This window comes from Cryptomeria japonica, chromosome 7 (assembly GCF_030272615.1).
Source record: "Cryptomeria japonica chromosome 7, Sugi_1.0, whole genome shotgun sequence".
NCBI lineage: Eukaryota > Viridiplantae > Streptophyta > Pinopsida > Cupressales > Cupressaceae > Cryptomeria > Cryptomeria japonica.
The window spans coordinates 675309984-675328455 of NC_081411.1; the positions used below are offsets into that span (position 1 = coordinate 675309984).

The 18472-nt window shown below is 38.5% G+C and overlaps 1 protein-coding gene across 1 annotated transcript in view; it reads right to left on the reverse strand.

The window, feature by feature from the left end:
• Positions 1-966: 966 nt before the first annotated feature.
• LOC131040371 (shaggy-related protein kinase epsilon) overlaps positions 967-18472 on the reverse strand; it is a 37659-nt gene continuing 20153 nt past the window's right edge. The window contains exons 2-13 of the mRNA XM_057973274.2: positions 4165-4458; positions 3768-3860; positions 3630-3689; positions 3141-3413; positions 2966-3040; positions 2828-2884; positions 2461-2601; positions 2291-2341; positions 2112-2207; positions 1954-2037; positions 1727-1829; positions 967-1615 (exon numbers count right to left, since the gene is read on the reverse strand). Coding sequence (XP_057829257.2) covers positions 1533-1615; positions 1727-1829; positions 1954-2037; positions 2112-2207; positions 2291-2341; positions 2461-2601; positions 2828-2884; positions 2966-3040; positions 3141-3413; positions 3630-3689; positions 3768-3860; positions 4165-4440 — 1392 coding nt within the window. The 5' untranslated portion in view covers positions 4441-4458 and the 3' untranslated portion in view covers positions 967-1532. The remainder of the gene's footprint in view (positions 1616-1726; positions 1830-1953; positions 2038-2111; positions 2208-2290; positions 2342-2460; positions 2602-2827; positions 2885-2965; positions 3041-3140; positions 3414-3629; positions 3690-3767; positions 3861-4164; positions 4459-18472) is intronic.

Sequence of the window (18472 nt, forward strand, 5' to 3'; positions counted from 1 at the left end):
AATTCGTTCTTCTTACGGTAGTAAAGCCTGATGTGCATTTTGTAGTTTTTACATGAGTTTGTCCTCCCATATTTATTAATTCCAGTGATGTTGAATTATATGTGCCTTATTGGGTTTGTGTTTACGCTCTGCTACTTCAATCTGACTCTCTCAATGGTGGCTTTAAAGCAATGCCATTGTCTCCGGGATATCAAATGGCTCAAAACACGCGTGCAAAAAGAAATGTTGTGACACCGGATTGATCTTGTATGTTAAAGGTTAAAGACAATCAAGCAGTTCTTCAAGCATATCATGTGAGGTGTTGATGCTTCTATAAAGATTTGAGCGCAGAGTCATCCACATCACGCAAGAAAGACAGAAGAAGCTTCAGTCATTTTAATAACATAATTGAGTCAGTTTCAGCTGGCAAGAGACTTTGACTTATCTTCCTTTTGGTATGAAATGGCATCTAGTTCAAACTTGTAGTGTTCACTTTATTGCTTTAATTAGAGAATCTGATCTTCGGTGATGGCTTAAACTTTATTAAGTTTTGCACATTACCCATGTGATGCTGCACATTTATGTTAGTTAGAGACTCTATGGTTCATTCTCCTCAGCTACGGTTTGAATGAATTGAGGAAGTATGGCAATTTATCTTTGAATGATTGCTGTGTATGTCGTGATTGATTCTTCTGCTTGGCTTCTTTGTTGTCTTGTTTTTGGATTACCAAAGTTGGATGATAACATTCTATAGCGTTTCTGCTGATTCAAGGTGACTTAATTTTTCTGGATCTGAACTCTGTTACAAGGTTTAACAACTATTCATCTAGCAGATGTTTTACATCTGCTGGAAAACATATAAACCAGATTTGCCCTTTGGGCCTTTCGAAATGTACCGATCTTTCTGCTTTGACAATTTTGATGCTTTGAGAAGAACAATTATAAACTTTAAATAATTGAAGCAACAACAAATGCTAAACATGGGTATAGCAGCAAGTTGTATGCCTAATAAATCTTTTAAAGTTAAAGACTCATCCATTCAGTCTGTGAAATATTCGCTGAAAAACATGTCCTTCCCTCATATGAGAGACAAAAATTAGAGTACAAAGAACTGATGAATAAACATCATTAAGAATGTGTAAAGTTTAGAAGCCATAAGTTGCAAGCAATCATGAAGCTCAAAGCTGGCATCGATATCATTTAATCCATTGCTGCTGCTTCTTTTTTTCCTTCGGATACAATTTAACAGTTTACAAGAGATCATCAAGTTCCAAGGATAGGTTATATAATTAAACGGAATTTTGTTTGATAGCTTACTTTGACATTATTGCAACAACATGGGCCATCTTTTGTCTGCAGTGACCAATGCTCATCCAATACATCCAATACAATCTTTTGTCTGCAGTGACTAAGCCCAGGACAAGGATAAATAACAGGCCTTCGATCGCAACCAACATCCACGTTCCTTACTTCCCATATACAACCATATAATAATCGGAAATCGTCACCTTCCCTTACAAGGAGAGTCAAAGTGTACCATAAAGAATGAGCAATTAAAGGTCAAGAAAAGGACACTGCTTTCTTGCAAACTCAGGAATTAATCTTTGAAGTATGTCCGGAGAAGCCCCTTTCAATTCTGCATAAAAAACATTGATCACATGTGACACACTAGACAAAGCAAAAGGACATTATCTAAATAAAAATGCATCTGAGCAAACAACACTTTAAAAAAGCGATTCAGGATTACCAGGTGGTTTGAAGTTGAACAATGGGGGCAACGGACGGCCATTGGGCAAATGGGTGTTGGGATCTCGAAGCTCATCAAAAAAGGGATGTGTACATGCTTCAAGCTGTGTATTAGACAATCCCCTTTTAGAATTTTCTCGACTTAACAAAAGGAAACATCTGCAACCTCAAATATCTACAAGAATAAAACTGTCATCCATGTTCCAAACATATATCAATGTGACTTACCGCATTGCAACGGAGGTGTGGTGAGTATTGAAGAAGTCTTGCGATAAGATCAACAGCCTCCGCAGGAACTCGCTTGTTGAAAACCTGTAAAAGCAGATGTCATTTTCTTGTGGACCTAAAAGGAAGAATGCAGCAATATGGTAGTTTACAGTACTAACCTTGTGCCAAGGGTGGGCCTTTATCTGTGGAAACTTGAACTCTGTATAATTAGGATTCATGCATTTGATCTCCTCTCGAGTGGGAGTGCCAAGAATCTACATAAAATTACGTGTTTTATTTTCTGCATTTGATAGGGTATCATAGTGGAGAACACATCAACAACTGAAAGATAAATCACCTTAATTATCTCCACTAGTTGATCTACTCCACTCTCACCAGGGAATAATGGCTGTGCAGCAGTAATGAATACAATATGATTATTGAGAACTCTCCAAATTCAGGATTCTATAATTTTCCAAAAGCGGAATTGGAAGATCTTTGACATCAAAAATTAAAAATCCCATGTACCTGACCAAGAAGCAGCTCAGCCATAACACATCCTGTTGACCATATATCAATAGCAGTTGTATACTCGGTGGCTCCAAAAATGAGTTCAGGAGCTCTATAATACCGTGAGCAAATATAGGATATATTTGGTTCACCCTTGACCTATAAAATGATACAACCCTTTGAAAATACAATATAACACAATTTAAACAAGTTTATGCAGGATATGGTATAAATATAAGGCACCCCTTTGAAGAACTCAGAACAGAGATTTAAGACTTCATAAATGTACTTAAAAAAATTTATAAATGCAGCCAAATACAAAAGTAAAAGTAGAAGCTATCTAGAATTACAAATGGGATTTTTGATCCAGAATCAACTTGCTTACCAGAACTTTTGCACTTCCAAAGTCACATAGTTTGAGCTGGTGTGTCTGAGGATTGACCTATAAAATCACCTTATCAGTAAATTATAGTAAAATCATTACCATTATATTGATTTTGCCACAACTGACATAACGACTCACCAAAAGATTTTGTGGCTTTATATCCCTATGACATGCACCAATTGCACCATGAATATAAGCCAATGACCTGCATATCTGCCAGAAACATATTGCATCATGTTATCTCCTAAAGCAAAGGCATGCCAAGCAAGAAAATCAAATCTATTTTGAGTCCATGTAGAGAAACAATGTCAACCTGATAAGCATATAATTTTACATAAATCAGAGGAATCCTCTGTGTCATTCTGGCATAGTGCTTTGCAATGCGATAAACTGTTTCTGGTACATACTCAAGTACCAGGTTCAGGTAGACTTCATCATTTTCAGAAGTAGAATAAAAACAGTTCTTTAGAGTTACAACATTGGGATGATCCAGATGGCGCATCGTTTGCAATTCACGATTTCTATATCGTCTGTCCTGCAGGACCTTTTTGATGGCTACTGTCTCACCAGTCTCTAAGCACTTAGCCTGAATAGGAGAGATGTAATGATAGTCAAAAAGCAAGTTTAAATCCCTATAACATAAAAAAATAAGTCATTCAGGTTATTATTGTCAGACAAGAAATGACTTAACATCTTATATTATAGCAAACTACACCAATAATATAGCTACAGAGTGCTTCGGTAGTAGGATCCAATATTTAGTATATCAAAGTCTAATAAATTAAAGGCTCAACAGGCATGCCTGAAAGACAATCCCAAAGGAACCAGTGCCTACAACCCGTTCAGCCTTGTAACTCACAGTCTGCAAAGATAATAAATAAGATTAAAAATTCATATTTTCGGAAAAAATTCTTTCAATTGCAAAAAATAAGAAGCTTACCTGCTTAGGCTGTCCACTATTCCCACATATGGTTGTCACAATAATTTGTCCAACGTCAGTAAAATTTTCATCAACTACAGGGGCATCCATTTCCTAAAGAAAAAAATGTTTAAGCCATACGTTTGATACAAAAAACAAAAAATGCTCTTCACTCCTAACAATTTCATATGAAATACATTCATAGATGTCCAGAAGAAATATGATAATGAAAGACAGTTCAGATTATAGTTTGCAACCCAAAATTCGTCCTACATGTTATTGCATGATTTACTTGCCCTTTAACCACTCCATAACAAATACTAGTCTGAAGGCAATTGCATTTAAATATGTGAATTTAAAATCATATTATAAAAAATCATTCAGATTGAAAAGCCGCAGATAAAGCTCTATTATTAACCTTCTCATCAAGACTATTGCTCTTGTCATCACCAATCTTCAGCTCCTTCATCTCCTTTGGAAGGATATCATCCACTGTAGTTGACATCCCTTCCCCTGGAGGAACTACATTGCTGGTATTTATTTTTGAGGGTCCATCATGTGCAGACTCCAAAAAAATATTATGCTTACTGATTTTCTTGGATGTCCCTACTGAACCGTCAGCAATATATGCTTTCTTCCCATCTTTGTGAGAAACTTTTAGCTCAGATGCATGTTCGTTTTTCACCTTTTTCATGGTGATGGTCTCACTTCACTGCAATATAGAAATGAAGATTTGTTTGCATGAGCAACTATAAGTAGATGAACATAATCTATAATTTTTACAACTATAAAAACATGATTAAGAATTAATCTTCAGAAAATGATTTTTGCACACGAGAAATTACCTATTGAAGATGGAATACCCCACAGCAAACATAACTAAATATATACGCATCACACATGCAACAAAGGTCCTGCCATTGTTATATTGTCATTTACTCTACATCGTTCATACACATAATAGACATTAACATGGTCCCTTTATGTCACTACTAAAAATAGCCAAGCACAATCAAGGATGATGTACACAACTGGGAACAATTAATATCATTATCAAATCGATCAAAGAACCATTACACAGTTTCACTAATTAAAAAAAGATCAAAAACAATGATCATTTGCTCCGATAACAAGCAATAGAATGAACACTTTATACTCTACATACCACATAGTCAGGGAACATTCACATCCCTTACAAAATCATACAAGACCAATCTAAATCTACAAATTAATTAAAAAATAAATCAAAAAACTTACACTTTATACTCTTAATACCACATAGTCAGGGAACGTTCACATCCCTTACAAAATCATACAAGACCAATCTAAATCTATAAATTAAATTAAAAAATAAATCAAAAACTTACACTTTATACTCTACATACCACATAGTCAGGGAACATTCACATCCCTTACAAAATCATACAAGACCAATCTAAATCTATAAATTAAATTAAAAAATAAATCGAAAAACTTACTAAAAACAACAGAGAAAATTCTCTTAGTTCCACTGGAAACAAGTATCACTAAGGACAATCCATATAAATAAAAAATGTAAACCAATATCACTCGCTGAGTTTCACAACAAACATTGTCAAGAGTTAGTGGCATTAATAACCTACTAACCATATTTCCAGCCCTCGGTTTTCTGTATTGGTCAATGGCTCTCCTGATGATTTTTCTAAAGTTTCTTAGGGCATAAGGCAAAGCAGATCCCATGTCCCCTTTCCTCTTTATCTTTATGACTGAGGCATTGGGCAGATCCATAAATCAAGCTGGACAGGGGCAATATTAAAGGAGTTAAAAGTGACCAGCTCTCTTCCTCCTATTTCTCACAAGCAATTCGCTGATGACACCCTTCTTTTTGGGATTGCTATAAGACAAGAGGCAAGAGCTATCAAGGAGATCCTTAATCTATATTCTGCTGCTTCAGGTCAAGAGGTAGGTGCAAACAAATCTGAAATTATTTTCTTTCCTAGTGCTGTTAGGAAAGAGGAAGAGATCATAAGAGTCTTAGGATTCAAAAGAGGGCTTCTTCCATGCTCTTATCTTGGGATTCCTTTAAATAGGGAATAAGGACAAACAAGTTATAGGACAACCTTTATGACAAATCTCTAATAGAGCTGCCTCTTGGAAAGGAAGGTGGTTGTCTTGGGCCTGACGAATTACGATGCTAAAGGCAATCCTCTTTGCCATTCCTAATTATCTTATGTCTTGCCTTTCTCTCTCAGCTGGGGCTAGCCATTAGATGGACCAGTCCCTCCATAGATTCTTTTGATTGCCTAGGACGAAGTGTGCAGATCTAAAGACTTGGGTGGTGCTGGGATTAGACAACTTTAGTTTCAGAATATGGCTTTGGGTGTCAAACTTGTACGGAGAACGTAGAAGGAGCATTGCCTTAAGTGGGCAAGAATTTTGAGACAAATATTTGGAGAATGATACAGATTCCAGTATACTACTCACCTAACGCCCCTTGTGGTTCAAGAATCTCGAATTTCATACAAGAATGTCAGCCTCTATCGCTGACTTTCTCACTTGGGACCTCCATGATGGTCGCTCTACCCTGTTTTGGGAGGACTCCTGGTGTGTTTATGTTAGTATCGATAAAATTGTGGAGGTGGCTATATTTAAGAATTTCCTTAAGCAGCATTGGGGTCCTTTTGTGAGTGACTATTTGAAGGTGGAATTCAAGGATAGGATAAGAACTTGGTCTTGGAAGGAAAAGGATGCTTTGGCGCTGCCTATCAGAGAAGTTGAATTGCTTAAAGAGATTCTCAAGGAAAGGTCAGTGCTGCTGCGGGATGGTCAAGATGCTATCATGTGGAATGTTTGCAAATCTGGGCAATATAATGTAAGGATGGTTACAGAAATCTTGAGAGGGGGCAGAATTTTGGGGAAGCAGTGGTCCCTATTGGTTTATGTTGGCATAAGCTCTACCTGCCCATGACCAGAACCTTCACATGGGCAGCTTTGCAAAAGAAAGTGTTGGCAGCTGAGAGATTCAGGAAAATGGGTTTCAAAGGTCCCTCGAGATGTGTCTTATGTAGGAGCAGCAAAGAGAATGTCAACCACTTGTTTCTTGGGTGCCTGTTTGTGCAAGAATCTATGCCTTTGCTCAAAGCTAGGTTGGAAGAGTGCTCTTCCAAAAGATATTCTGAGTTCAACAAAGCTTCAGACTTCTCATGCCAATGGATTATCTGTCTATCTATCCTAATGTGGGAAATCTGGAAGGAGAGGGATAGGAGTAACTTCCAGGACAAGGCGCTGAATATCAATTCTTTCCTCAATAAAGTTGAAGCTTCAATGGTAGAGACAGCTACTAGTCGGGTAAGGAACCAAATTTCTAGACAAGCCTCCTTTGGTGCATGGGATGCTAGCATGAAGAGCAACTGGTTTGGGTTGAGGAATCCACCAATTGTTGGTCCTGGGGGGTCTTATACCATAAGCCTAAGAGAGGAGCAAGGTCCTCAAGCGGAATGGGTGAAACTGAATTGCAATGGTGCATCAAAGGGGAATCCTTGTAAATCGGGGGCTGTTTGTTTGATCAGAGATTGGGAAGGGACAATTATTAGTAGGTTGTCTTTACCCCTTCCCAAAGGCATAAACAACATTGCCGAGTTTAGGGTGCTTATTTTGGGCCTTCGCAAATGTAGAGAACTCAAATTTCCATTGGTTGAGGTTGAAGGTGATTCGGCAATTATTATTAATTAAAATGGGAAAGGCTTAACAATGAACTAGCATCTATAGGCCCTCTTGAAAGAAGATTTAGACATAGTCAAATCCTTTGAGGTATTTACTGCTAATCATGTCTATAGGGAAGCCAACAGTGAAGCCAATGCTTTAGCAACTATGGCAGAAGATGGGACAGAGATAAGTTAATGATTTGCTTGTGGTCTTGAAAAACCCGATTGAGAGTATCTTTGTCATAGCATTAATGTATCTATGAAAGCCATTCGATTGGTGGCTCTTCGTTTTTGGGATCGTTGTTGCCTTTTTGAGTGATGCTGTTTGCAATTTGCCTATGTCAATTTAGATTTAATCTCATTTATGATCATATGTATGAAAATGTTGGCTTTGATGGTGTTTTCCTTTCGAAGCAAGAAATGATAGGCTGGATAGTACATCCTCTAATTTCAAAGGGACAACAATTAATGTTTTGGTGATTAATGGGATTTGAGACTCAGCTTTATATCCTAGGTCTGCAAACAAATCTTTCTATCCCATCAAATTGTTTGGCATGATAGCTTGGTTTGGTGAAATGGAGACCCCCATAAAATTGCTTGGCACAAACCGATAGATGTCTTTTTTAGGGTATGTTTCCAATGCCCGTTTGAGTTCTGTTTTTAAAGCTACAGCAAGGTTCAAGGTGGCTGTTATCAAGCTCATCCTCGAATGGGAGTTTCTAAAATCAAAGAGATACAGGGTCAATTCTGACATTGCATCTCGTTTTGTTGCCTCACTTCTAGACATCAACCAACCAAAAGCAATTGTTTAACCATGGCAAGGTTGTTGGTGTGAGAGTACCAGGGAGGAATAAAAATGTCATTGTCTTCAAACAGCCTAGCATGGGCATTCCTCGTCTGCAGGACCTCTATAAGTTGTTGGATCCCACCGTCAGGGTGGAACGACTCCCCCTTCATACTGGGCATTGACAGCAATGACCTGGACTGGCACAAGTTTAAGGCTGGGAGGGGTTGCAACTTCCTCAAAAAGCTTCACTTTTTTGAACCAGTGCAAAACTGGGCAGGGATCGGGGAGTTTTTGGACTTCATGAAGTCAGTCTATATTGGCTAAGACCAAAACGCAAGGTTTTTTAGCAATCTCTTTTTGGAGCTCATAATGGACTCAAGCTGGTTGGTTAGATCTCATGGCGTTGATGCTGCATTCGTGGTATGCCTGTCTTTGCTCCCGGATACTAAGCCTGAGATTGGTCTTGTTTCTTGTTTTTGGGGCCTGCAATGTTTGTCAAAAAAATTGTGGGCTTTTTGTGGGCTTAGCACTATAATGTGTGATGCCCTAATGGCTTCTTGCACTCCTAGGGTTTGGGATGGCATAAATGCATTTGTTGCAATGTTCCACGGGCGTTGGGGACGGAGGGACCAAGGGCCTAAGTTTGGGGACGGTGGGGGGTGGCGGGGTGGCGGTGCTAATATAGTTATACATATACATATAGTACTTGAAAAACTAGTTTTGAAAAGATGTACGACAGTATAACAGTATAAGAATTAGATTTCAAATGAAACTATAGGAAATACCAAGATTAGTAATTGCTAAATGCTAAATAAAATTTGACATATGAAATTGTCAAATTGGAGATTTCTATTATATCGAAAAAGGAAAACGAAAAATATGAATATCTGATGCCATTGCAAAGTCTATAATAATAAAGATGATTACATGATCCATCATTACAATGAGTAGCCAAATACAAATACGTGTAGCAATAGCATTACAAAAGAGACTGGAGTCAAAGACAAAATGACAAAACTCAAATGTAGCTAATGGAGGCCTCTAATCATCTGCAAACTCCTCCTCACTGGAACTGTTGGACTCTTGAAGATCAAGATCCCTCAAGCTCACACCAACTAGCCCTGCATCTGAAGTGGTAGGATCATCCTCATCAATATGTGAAGGCTCCTCTGGCTCTACATCCCATCGTGCTGCTGGACTCTCCTTGTGCACAAGTGTCTTGCGGTCCATGAGATGCAAAGCACTGTGTACAGCCACAAGCTTCTCTACTCTCTTAGAGATAAGACTGTTCCTCTTAAGAGAGTGGATGAAGCTATATGTAGACCAATTCCTCTCAACAGCTAAAGAACTGGAAACCTGGGATAGCAGACGGATGGCTAGAGTGGTGGTCAAAGATTTCGAGCCACGATAAATCCACCACAAAAGTGGGTCCTCTTGTGCCATAATGTCTATATCCATCTTTGCCGCATCTAAATAACCTCTAAGAGTGGCAAATCTTTCCCACTTAGTGCGAATTGTGTCGGCATCTCTGGAATCAAACATCTTCTCTACGCACCTAAAGAAACCCGCCTTCACCTCATCATCCTGAATCGGTGTCACTCTACCTGGTCTAGCCTTGTACCACTTAGGATTCAAGGCAAAGGCAGCCATATGCAAAGGAGTGTTCAACTTGTCCCATCTACACTGAATGATAGGCTGGATTTGCTCATTGTAGAATGCTAGAGAGGGGTCATTCACTCGCACAGCAGCCCTCATCTAGTCAAGCATAGAGTTAATGCACTCATACACCTCTCCAAGGTTAGGTGCATCCCCATCCCCATATCTGATCACCTGGAATACTAGAGATATGATGGAGACAATGTATTTTGCATCAATCCAAAACACATCACTCTTCACTATCTCCTTCACCCTTCTCCCCTGCTCTGTCTTGGCCTCAACCCACCTATTCCACTCATTAGTCATAACCATGAGTTGCAATGCCTCTTGCAACTCAATCATTCTCTCCAAGAGAATGAAATAGGATGCATATCTAGTCTCAACTGGTTTCAAGAACTCCTTCGCGAAGGTCCTGAAGAGTGCATGTGAAGTGTGGTGGTTGCAGATAAACATCTGCACATCTCTCGCATCGGTGACCACCCCTCTAATCCAGTCAATCTTCCCCAAGTCCTTGAGTGCATTGTTCATGGCATGCACACAACATGGGGTCCACCAAATGTGTCTATAGGCTGCCTCAATGAGTCTCCCTGCTGCTCTACACACATGGATTGCATCTGTCACTACTTGGACCACATTTTGTGGCCCAACCTCCTCAATAGCCTCCCTGAGGACCTGAAACTGGAAATCAGTATCTTTACGATGTCCTGTACAATCAACTACTCTAAGGAAGTATGGGCCCTCTGCACATGTGACCATGACGTTGATGAGTGGATGATGTTTAATGTCTGTCCACCCATCCATAACTATGCTGCACCCCGATGCCACCCAACATGCCTTCATCTTCTCCATCAAAATATTGATCTTAGAATAGCATTTATCCAAGATCGAGGTCCTCATTTTCGTCTCCCCTGGGGGCACATAAAATGGTCCTCCCTTGGCCACCATAGCCATCATCTCCCTATAATAAGGAGACCATGTAACATGAAATGGAATGCCATTGGCAAAGAAGAACTTGCCAATGGAATCATCTATCTCATCTCTTAGCTGCACATTAAACATATCAGCAATGTGGTTGCTTTGTGGTGTCTGCAACCTACGTTTCCCAACCCTAGTGGCAGTAGAAGTGGAAGTGGATGGAGATCCAAACATCATTCCTCCTGTCTACGAAGAATGAAAAGTATGTGGCAGATTCCGGTTGCCTTGAAGTGCTACCCTAGCAGACAAAGTAGTAGGCATTGAAATATTTGTGTCATCTGGAAACCCCCCAAAGCCTGTTAAACTCAATTTTGTCCTATATATTTTTAGCTTCCTCCAAAAACTTACAATGTTTCACGCCTTTTCCTCTCCAAAACAGAAAGTGTGCATTCACCCTACTAATGCTACCGAACCATTCAATGTCACAAATGTTGCACTTCCACTTCCTTGTTCCCCCACTTGAATGTGATGTGCCTTGTACTGATATTCGTGAAGCAAACTGTTTTAGAGGAGACTTAGGATCAAAACGACCCCTAGCATATGGTGCCAACAACTCTGAAGGGCAACCTGTACTAACTGGTGCACTCGCCATAGAACTAGATTGGGCTCCAGGATCAGCCCCATGGTCACCCCCCTCATTTTCAGGTTCATATTCTGAATCATTATCACTATGAGAATGGATTTCCATGTCATCTTCACTCATGCCTTGGGAGCTCATTGTGAAATTGACACTGCATTTCACAAAATAAAAATAAAAATAAAATCAGCCTAGTTTAACAAAAAAAAAATTTTCCTATTCATCTCAAAATGAGATTTGATGTTGAATCTTGAGGGCAAAATGATGAATGATTTGATGTTGAATCTTGAAGGCTTTGCCCTCAAGATTCAACATCAAATCTCATTTTGAGATGAATAGGAAAAAAAAAATCCAAAAATGGCATAGAACAATGAAAATCAGAAAATAAAACCAAAAAAAAACCAAGAAAAAATTGAAAAACCCTACCTTGTGCTTGAAAAATCTCTCCAAAATGCAAAAGAATCTTCTTCTTCCTCTTCTTCTTGCTTCTTCTAGCTCCTATCACACTTGCAATCACTTTTCTCACCCCTTCAATCAGTCTTCTTCAAGTTTTTCCTCCTCTTCAGCTTGCTGGAAAAAAAATCAGTTTTCCAAAATGAGAGTGAAATCTAAAAAAAACATGGTTTTGTGTTGTTTTGGGGGAAAGGGTGTGGCCCACGTTCAATTAGGGTTACCCCTTAACCCCTAGAAAAGTCACATTTTTTATAAAATATCATTTTTTTTTATTACATTTGGTCTGGGGTGACAGGAGACGTCTCCACATCTCCCTGGGAGATGCGGAGACGTCTCGGCGTCTCCGGCGGCAATTGGGTGGCGGTGGCGGGACGGCGGGGGATTTCGCGTCCCCGTCCCCCCGTCCCGGAGATGTTTCCTCCTAGGAGACGTGGCCGAAAAGGGGGGGGACGTGTCCCCGTGGAACACTGATTTGTTGGTCACAAATATTTCTTGAAACATCTTACTCAGTAATTAACATTTTTTAATTGATAGAATATTTATCTTATGTATCAAAAAAAAAAACCTACTAACCATAACCAAGGGCCTATCTTAGTGGAAAACATTATCTAGATCAACCTATTGGAATAGATAAAAACAAGGCATTTCAATACAGGGTAAACCAACAAAGGATCATACAGTCTTATGCAACAAATATCACAAAAGATCATCTGCAACAATAAAAATCGTAACAAAAAATCATCCATTGAATCCAACATACAACAATTACAACCAAGCATCCCCATTCAATGTCTCTCATTGCCCCTATAAGCAAATGTGCACAAAACAAAGTTTCCATGCCCTCCAAATTGTAAAAGCTTTTCATGGACCAGCTAGGACTAGAACATAGGACCATCCATTTGGTGCTTGGATGCTCTACTACTGAGCTATTGATCCACTTGTGACCAATCTTCAGAAAAAGATGGACAGCTCCCTTCAAACTACAATCATGGAGATCAGCCTCAAAACAATAGTTAGTAGGGTTAAATTTAAATGCATGCTGAATGAAATTGCAATATCTAGGAGGAATTTTGGCAAGACAACATTAGGATTTCATTCAACCTTGAGGTGTAGCTAGGGTTTTCATCCTAACTAGCGCCAATTAAGAAATAACCCCAAAAATCATACCCAAATCTCCAAATGCCACACCCAGCCTGCAAGACGTTTATATCTATTTGAATATCAAGGATAAGGACCCAAACAAGGCTCGCCAGCAATAAGAACTTATTTTTATTGTATTTTTATATTTATTTACAATATGGATCAGCCCAAAACTATACACCCTATTTGAATTTCAAATATTTTATTTTATTATTTTTATTTTTATTTAAATATCAATTAATATGGGTTTTTATAAACACCCTTTTATTCATTGTTAGCCAACCCAACTAATGAGGGAACATAAATCCTCCCTTATCTAAATTGTTTGCCCTCAAACAATTATAAACTCAGATGCTTAAAAATCTCCACACCTCCCCATGTAGCATCCTCTACAGTAAGATTCTTCCATTTCACCAAATACTCTAGAATAATCTTGTTTCTCAACTTCTTTCTCTTACATCCACGAATGCATTGAGCTCTAAAATCAATTTTCCCTCATCAAGTGGGGGCAGCTCCAATGAGGGAGTGACATGTTCTCCAAGGGCCTTCTTAAGACATGACAAATGTAAAATGTTATGAATTATGTTATTCTCTCAAAGTTCCAACTCATATGCAACCTCACCAATCCTCATAATCTTATAGGATCCATAAAATTGTGGTTTCAACTTATCAGCACCACTTCCCTTGAGAGGAGTGCTTATATTATATAGGATTATACTCTCAAGAATACCATGTCTCCCACCTCAAAACTCTTCCAATTTAGTGGTGATCAGCATACAACTTTTGTTGGATTTGGGCCCGATGAAGTTTTCCTTGAGTGCATTGACAACGTCTAAGCCTTGTTGAATCAAATGTCTAGCCCCTAGTACTCTATTAAAGAATCAAATCCATGAATGAAATAACATCATAACCATAGAGTGCCTTGAAAGGAGTCATATCTATAGACATGGGATGAGTAGAATTGTAACAATATTCCCAAGGTATAGACACTTAAGCCATGCTATTTGGTGCCTTGTAACATAGTTCATCATGTAACCTTCCATCCATTTGTTCACAATTTTCATTTGCCCATTAGTTTGAGGATGATAGCTAGAGCTTGAGACCAATTCTATACCTATCACTCGAAAAAGTTCTTGCCAAAACAAGCAGATAAATCTGTTATCCCTATCACTAACAATGTTCCTTGGCAGCCCGTGAAGTCTAAAAATCTCTCTAAAGAACAAATCAGCCACTTGTAGAGCCTTATACTTTGAAGATTTAACATGAAAATGAGCATATTCAGTAATTCTATCAACAACCACAAGATACAATCCTTACATTGCACCTTTGGGAGGCTTGTGATGAAATCCATGGAGATACTCTCCCATTTCTGATTTGGGATAGGTGAGGGCTGCAACAAAACAGCTAGAAATGCATGCTATGTTTTGTTTTGTTGGCAAACCAAACAATCTCAAATATGCATCAAGATATCACTTTTGAGCCCTCTTCCAAGAGAAATGCTCCCTTACCTGCTTGTATGTCTTATAGAACCCTCAATGACCAACGAATTGTGTTTCATGACATGCCTTAAGAAAATTCTCCTTCACCTTTGATTTCGATAAAATATACACCTGCTCCTTAGAAAAAAATGAGCTCATCAACCACTTTGCACTTGTCATCTTATAACTTGCCATCCAAAATGTCAAATACCAAATGTGTTCTTGACATATTCAACAATTAGAGAAACCTTCCAATCAGCAATTATATCAGTCGTAGAGAAAAAGTATCGTTTCATAGGGAGTGCATCAACCACCACATTATTCTATCCCTTAGCATATTCAATGCCAAAATCATAGGCTTGTAACTTACCCATTTTTGTTGTCTATCATTCAAATCCTTCTAATTGAGGAAGAACTTCAAGCTATTATGATCCATTTTCACCACAAATTTCCCACAAACCAAGTATTTCCTGAATTTGGCTAGTGCATGCATATTGGCCAACATCTCTTTGTCATAAATAGAGAAGCTCCTCTCCATCTCCTTGAGCTTCCTACTCTCAGATGCTATAGGGTGTCTATTTTGCATTAAAACTGCTCCAATCTACTCCCTAGAAACAACACATTCTAAAACAAAAAAGAAGTGAGAAATTTGAAATACCCAAAACAAGACATGAACTCATTACCTTATTGAGCTTGTAAAAAGCTCTTTGTGTTGAAGTGCTCCAAGAGAAGGCCCCCTTCTTCATCAAATCTATCAATGGGGTTGCAAGTTGTGAAAACCCTTCACAAACCTCCTACAGTAATTGCAAAGACACACAAATCCCCTCAAATGTGATAAAGTCCTTAATCTAGGCGAATCCTATGTCGCTTTAATTTTCTCCTTATCCACACTAACCCCTTGGGCACTAATCTTATGCCCCAAATATAATATATTTCAGTCAAACCAAACTCACATTTGGATACCTTGGCATAGAACGAATGCTGCTCAAGTATGCCAAGCATCTCATTTATGTGCCTCAAGTGATCCTCCCATGTCTTACTGTAAATCAAGATGTCATCAAGGAAAATTAGCACAAAATCCCTCACTTGTATGACTGAAAAATGGTGGGTGCAATGGTCAATTTAAATGACATGACCAAGAACTCATAGCGCCCATTGTTACACCTGAAAGCTATTTTGTGCCTCTAACCTTTATCTAATGATACCCTGACTATAAATCAATCTTGAAGTACACCGCACCATGAAGCTCATCTATCAAATCATCGATCCTAGGTATGGAGTAGCATTTCTTGATAACATTTTTATTAAGGGCTCAATAATCAATACACATCCTCAAAGTGCCATTTTTTTGTTACCAAGACCACAAAAGAAGCAAATGGGTTAGAGCTAGAACGTATGCATCCCATTTCCAACAACCCTTTAATTGCCATCTCAATCTCCTCCTCATGTCTCCTAGGATGACAATAAGGTGTAGTGATCATAGGTTTTGCTCCTTCCTCTAGCTCAAAATGCATGTTGAAAGCCTCTATCCAATAGTAAACCTAGAGGAATTTCATTGAACACCTTGCTATGTTTGTCCACAATGGATTAAATGTCAACATGATAAGACCTCCCATCCTTGGATGAGCCCATATTTGTAATCAAACACTCAACTATCCAATCTACTTGGTCTCTACAAAAAGCTCTCTCCATCCTCTATTGAGACCATCATGGGGACCCCCTATTGGAGAGGCCACAAAAAACTACCTTCTTGCCATCGGATTTGAACTTCAACTCCAAGGTTTGATAATTTTGTGTACTCACAAAGCGAGCGCAACCATTGCACTCCCAATGCCAAATCTATCCACCAATGCCAATCACATACAAGTCATCTAGCATCTTGTGCCCTCTAAGAGTCAACTCCAATTGCTAATTCCTTTGTTTGCATGGAATAGTACACCCATCACCAATTGTAAAACTAAATTCCTCAAAATCTTGTCCATCTTAGCCACCAATCCCTCATCAATGAAGTTGTCGTTGCCCCACTATCAATCAAAATACACTACACTAATAGTCAAATAACATAGCAAAATACTCCACCATAATTATAGTCAAAACTTGACTATCATGATGTATATTAAAGTTTTAGTTCAAATCATATAGCAAAATAGCAAATACACCACCATATTAATGTTTTAGTTCAAAAATAATAATGCCAAGTGTCAACGATTAGCCATCATTAAACAAGTATCATATGGGTCATCAAATATATCATCATCCTCCATATGTTGTGGTAAATTAGAAGAACCGAAAATTGGCATTGGCAGAAGTACTAGCATAATCAGTGTCATAATCACTAGGTCGCTCATGGTCATCATCGACTCCCAATGCAGCAAGGCGGAAAACTGAATCATCCAACTCGGCATGCTCTGCATCAATATCCCACTGCTTTGTCTCCCCTTGCTTGTAGACATTTTCTTTGTGTGTGAGGAGCCGCAAGTTTGAATGTACAAAGACCAAGTCCTCCACCTTTTTGGAGTGTAGTATATTGTGTTTTATTGAGTGGATGAAGGGTATGTGCTCCAATTCGTCTCGGATGAAGATGAACTAGCAACCTATCAAGATTTTGAAAATAAAGAGTTAAGAGATAGATAAATTTAGAATATAAGAAAGACAGGAGATTTTTTTTTAATAACTAAGAACTTACAATAAAATTTTGATGGTAGTAGGTTGTAGGTGTTGCTATGCTTCTCCATGGAAGTACCACCAACTATGAGCAGGAACCCTACTCTTGTCCCAATGAGCTTCAAGACCACAATCATATGTGCTTGAAAAACTCATGAATTCAGCCCTCACTCCAGGTCGTAGATCTTGGGGAAAAAGTCCACAAAGGGCTGCCTTGTACCCTTGAGCAACTTTGGGATCTCTATAAGGGGCAACTCTTGTGCCAATAAGGAGTTCTTGATTATAATACTTTGAACTCAACAAAAAAGCAAGGAGATGCAATGGAGTGGTCATTTTGTTCCATCTCTCCACAATGATTTGTTATAGTTTGGTTTGAAGAAAGTTTCTTCTAAATCTTGCTTTTTTTCAATTATGACAACTTTCATCTTCTCAATCATTGAGTCAATGCCATCATATGGCTCACCCAAACAAGGCCTATCCATGTCAGTGTAAAAAATCATGCTCAATATAGGCTCAATGAAATTTAGGAGATACTCAACACGATTCCACCAAGATTCATCTAGTATCATTCTCTTAAATTTTGTTGCCCTTGTAGTGTTAGATTGCCTTCATATGCTCCAACTAGGGCTAATTGCCATGCTATCTAGTGCCTCACAAAACTTCACAAGTCATCTCAACACAATGTGTTGGAGGCAAAACGGGTCTCGGCAACCTATTTCAAAATCAAAATAAGAAAAATTTAAATTAAATTTAAATTTAAAAGTTTACTAAACATATTTATTATTTAACTAAATTTAAAATTTACCTTCAACAACTCCAATCTCGAGAATTGTCTAAATATGCCTTGCAACATATGGTGGTTAATGATAAACATTTGGATCTCTTCAGCATCAGCATACACCTGTTTGATCCATTCAACTTTGTTGCCAATTTTTTGCAGCATTAGGTTGAGTAAGTGGACTAACAAGGTGTCCAAAAAATGTGATGATATCACTCCTCAACCAATAACCCAGCAGCCTTGCAATTTTTGGCATTGTCTATTATACCACTTAAACAACATTTTGAGGGCCAACTTCCTCAATGGCTTGGAAAAGAATATTAGCAATAAATGGAACGTCCTTCACTTGCCACAATCCACTGCTCTCAAAAACATTGCCCCTTTAGGGGACACTACAATAACGTTGATCAATGGGTGATTTCTTGCATCTTTCCATCCATCAAATATGATGGACATCCCTGTTTCAATCCATGAATCCTTGATGGGCTTCAAGGAGTCCTCTACATATTTCACCTCTTTCACCAATAAGTATGCA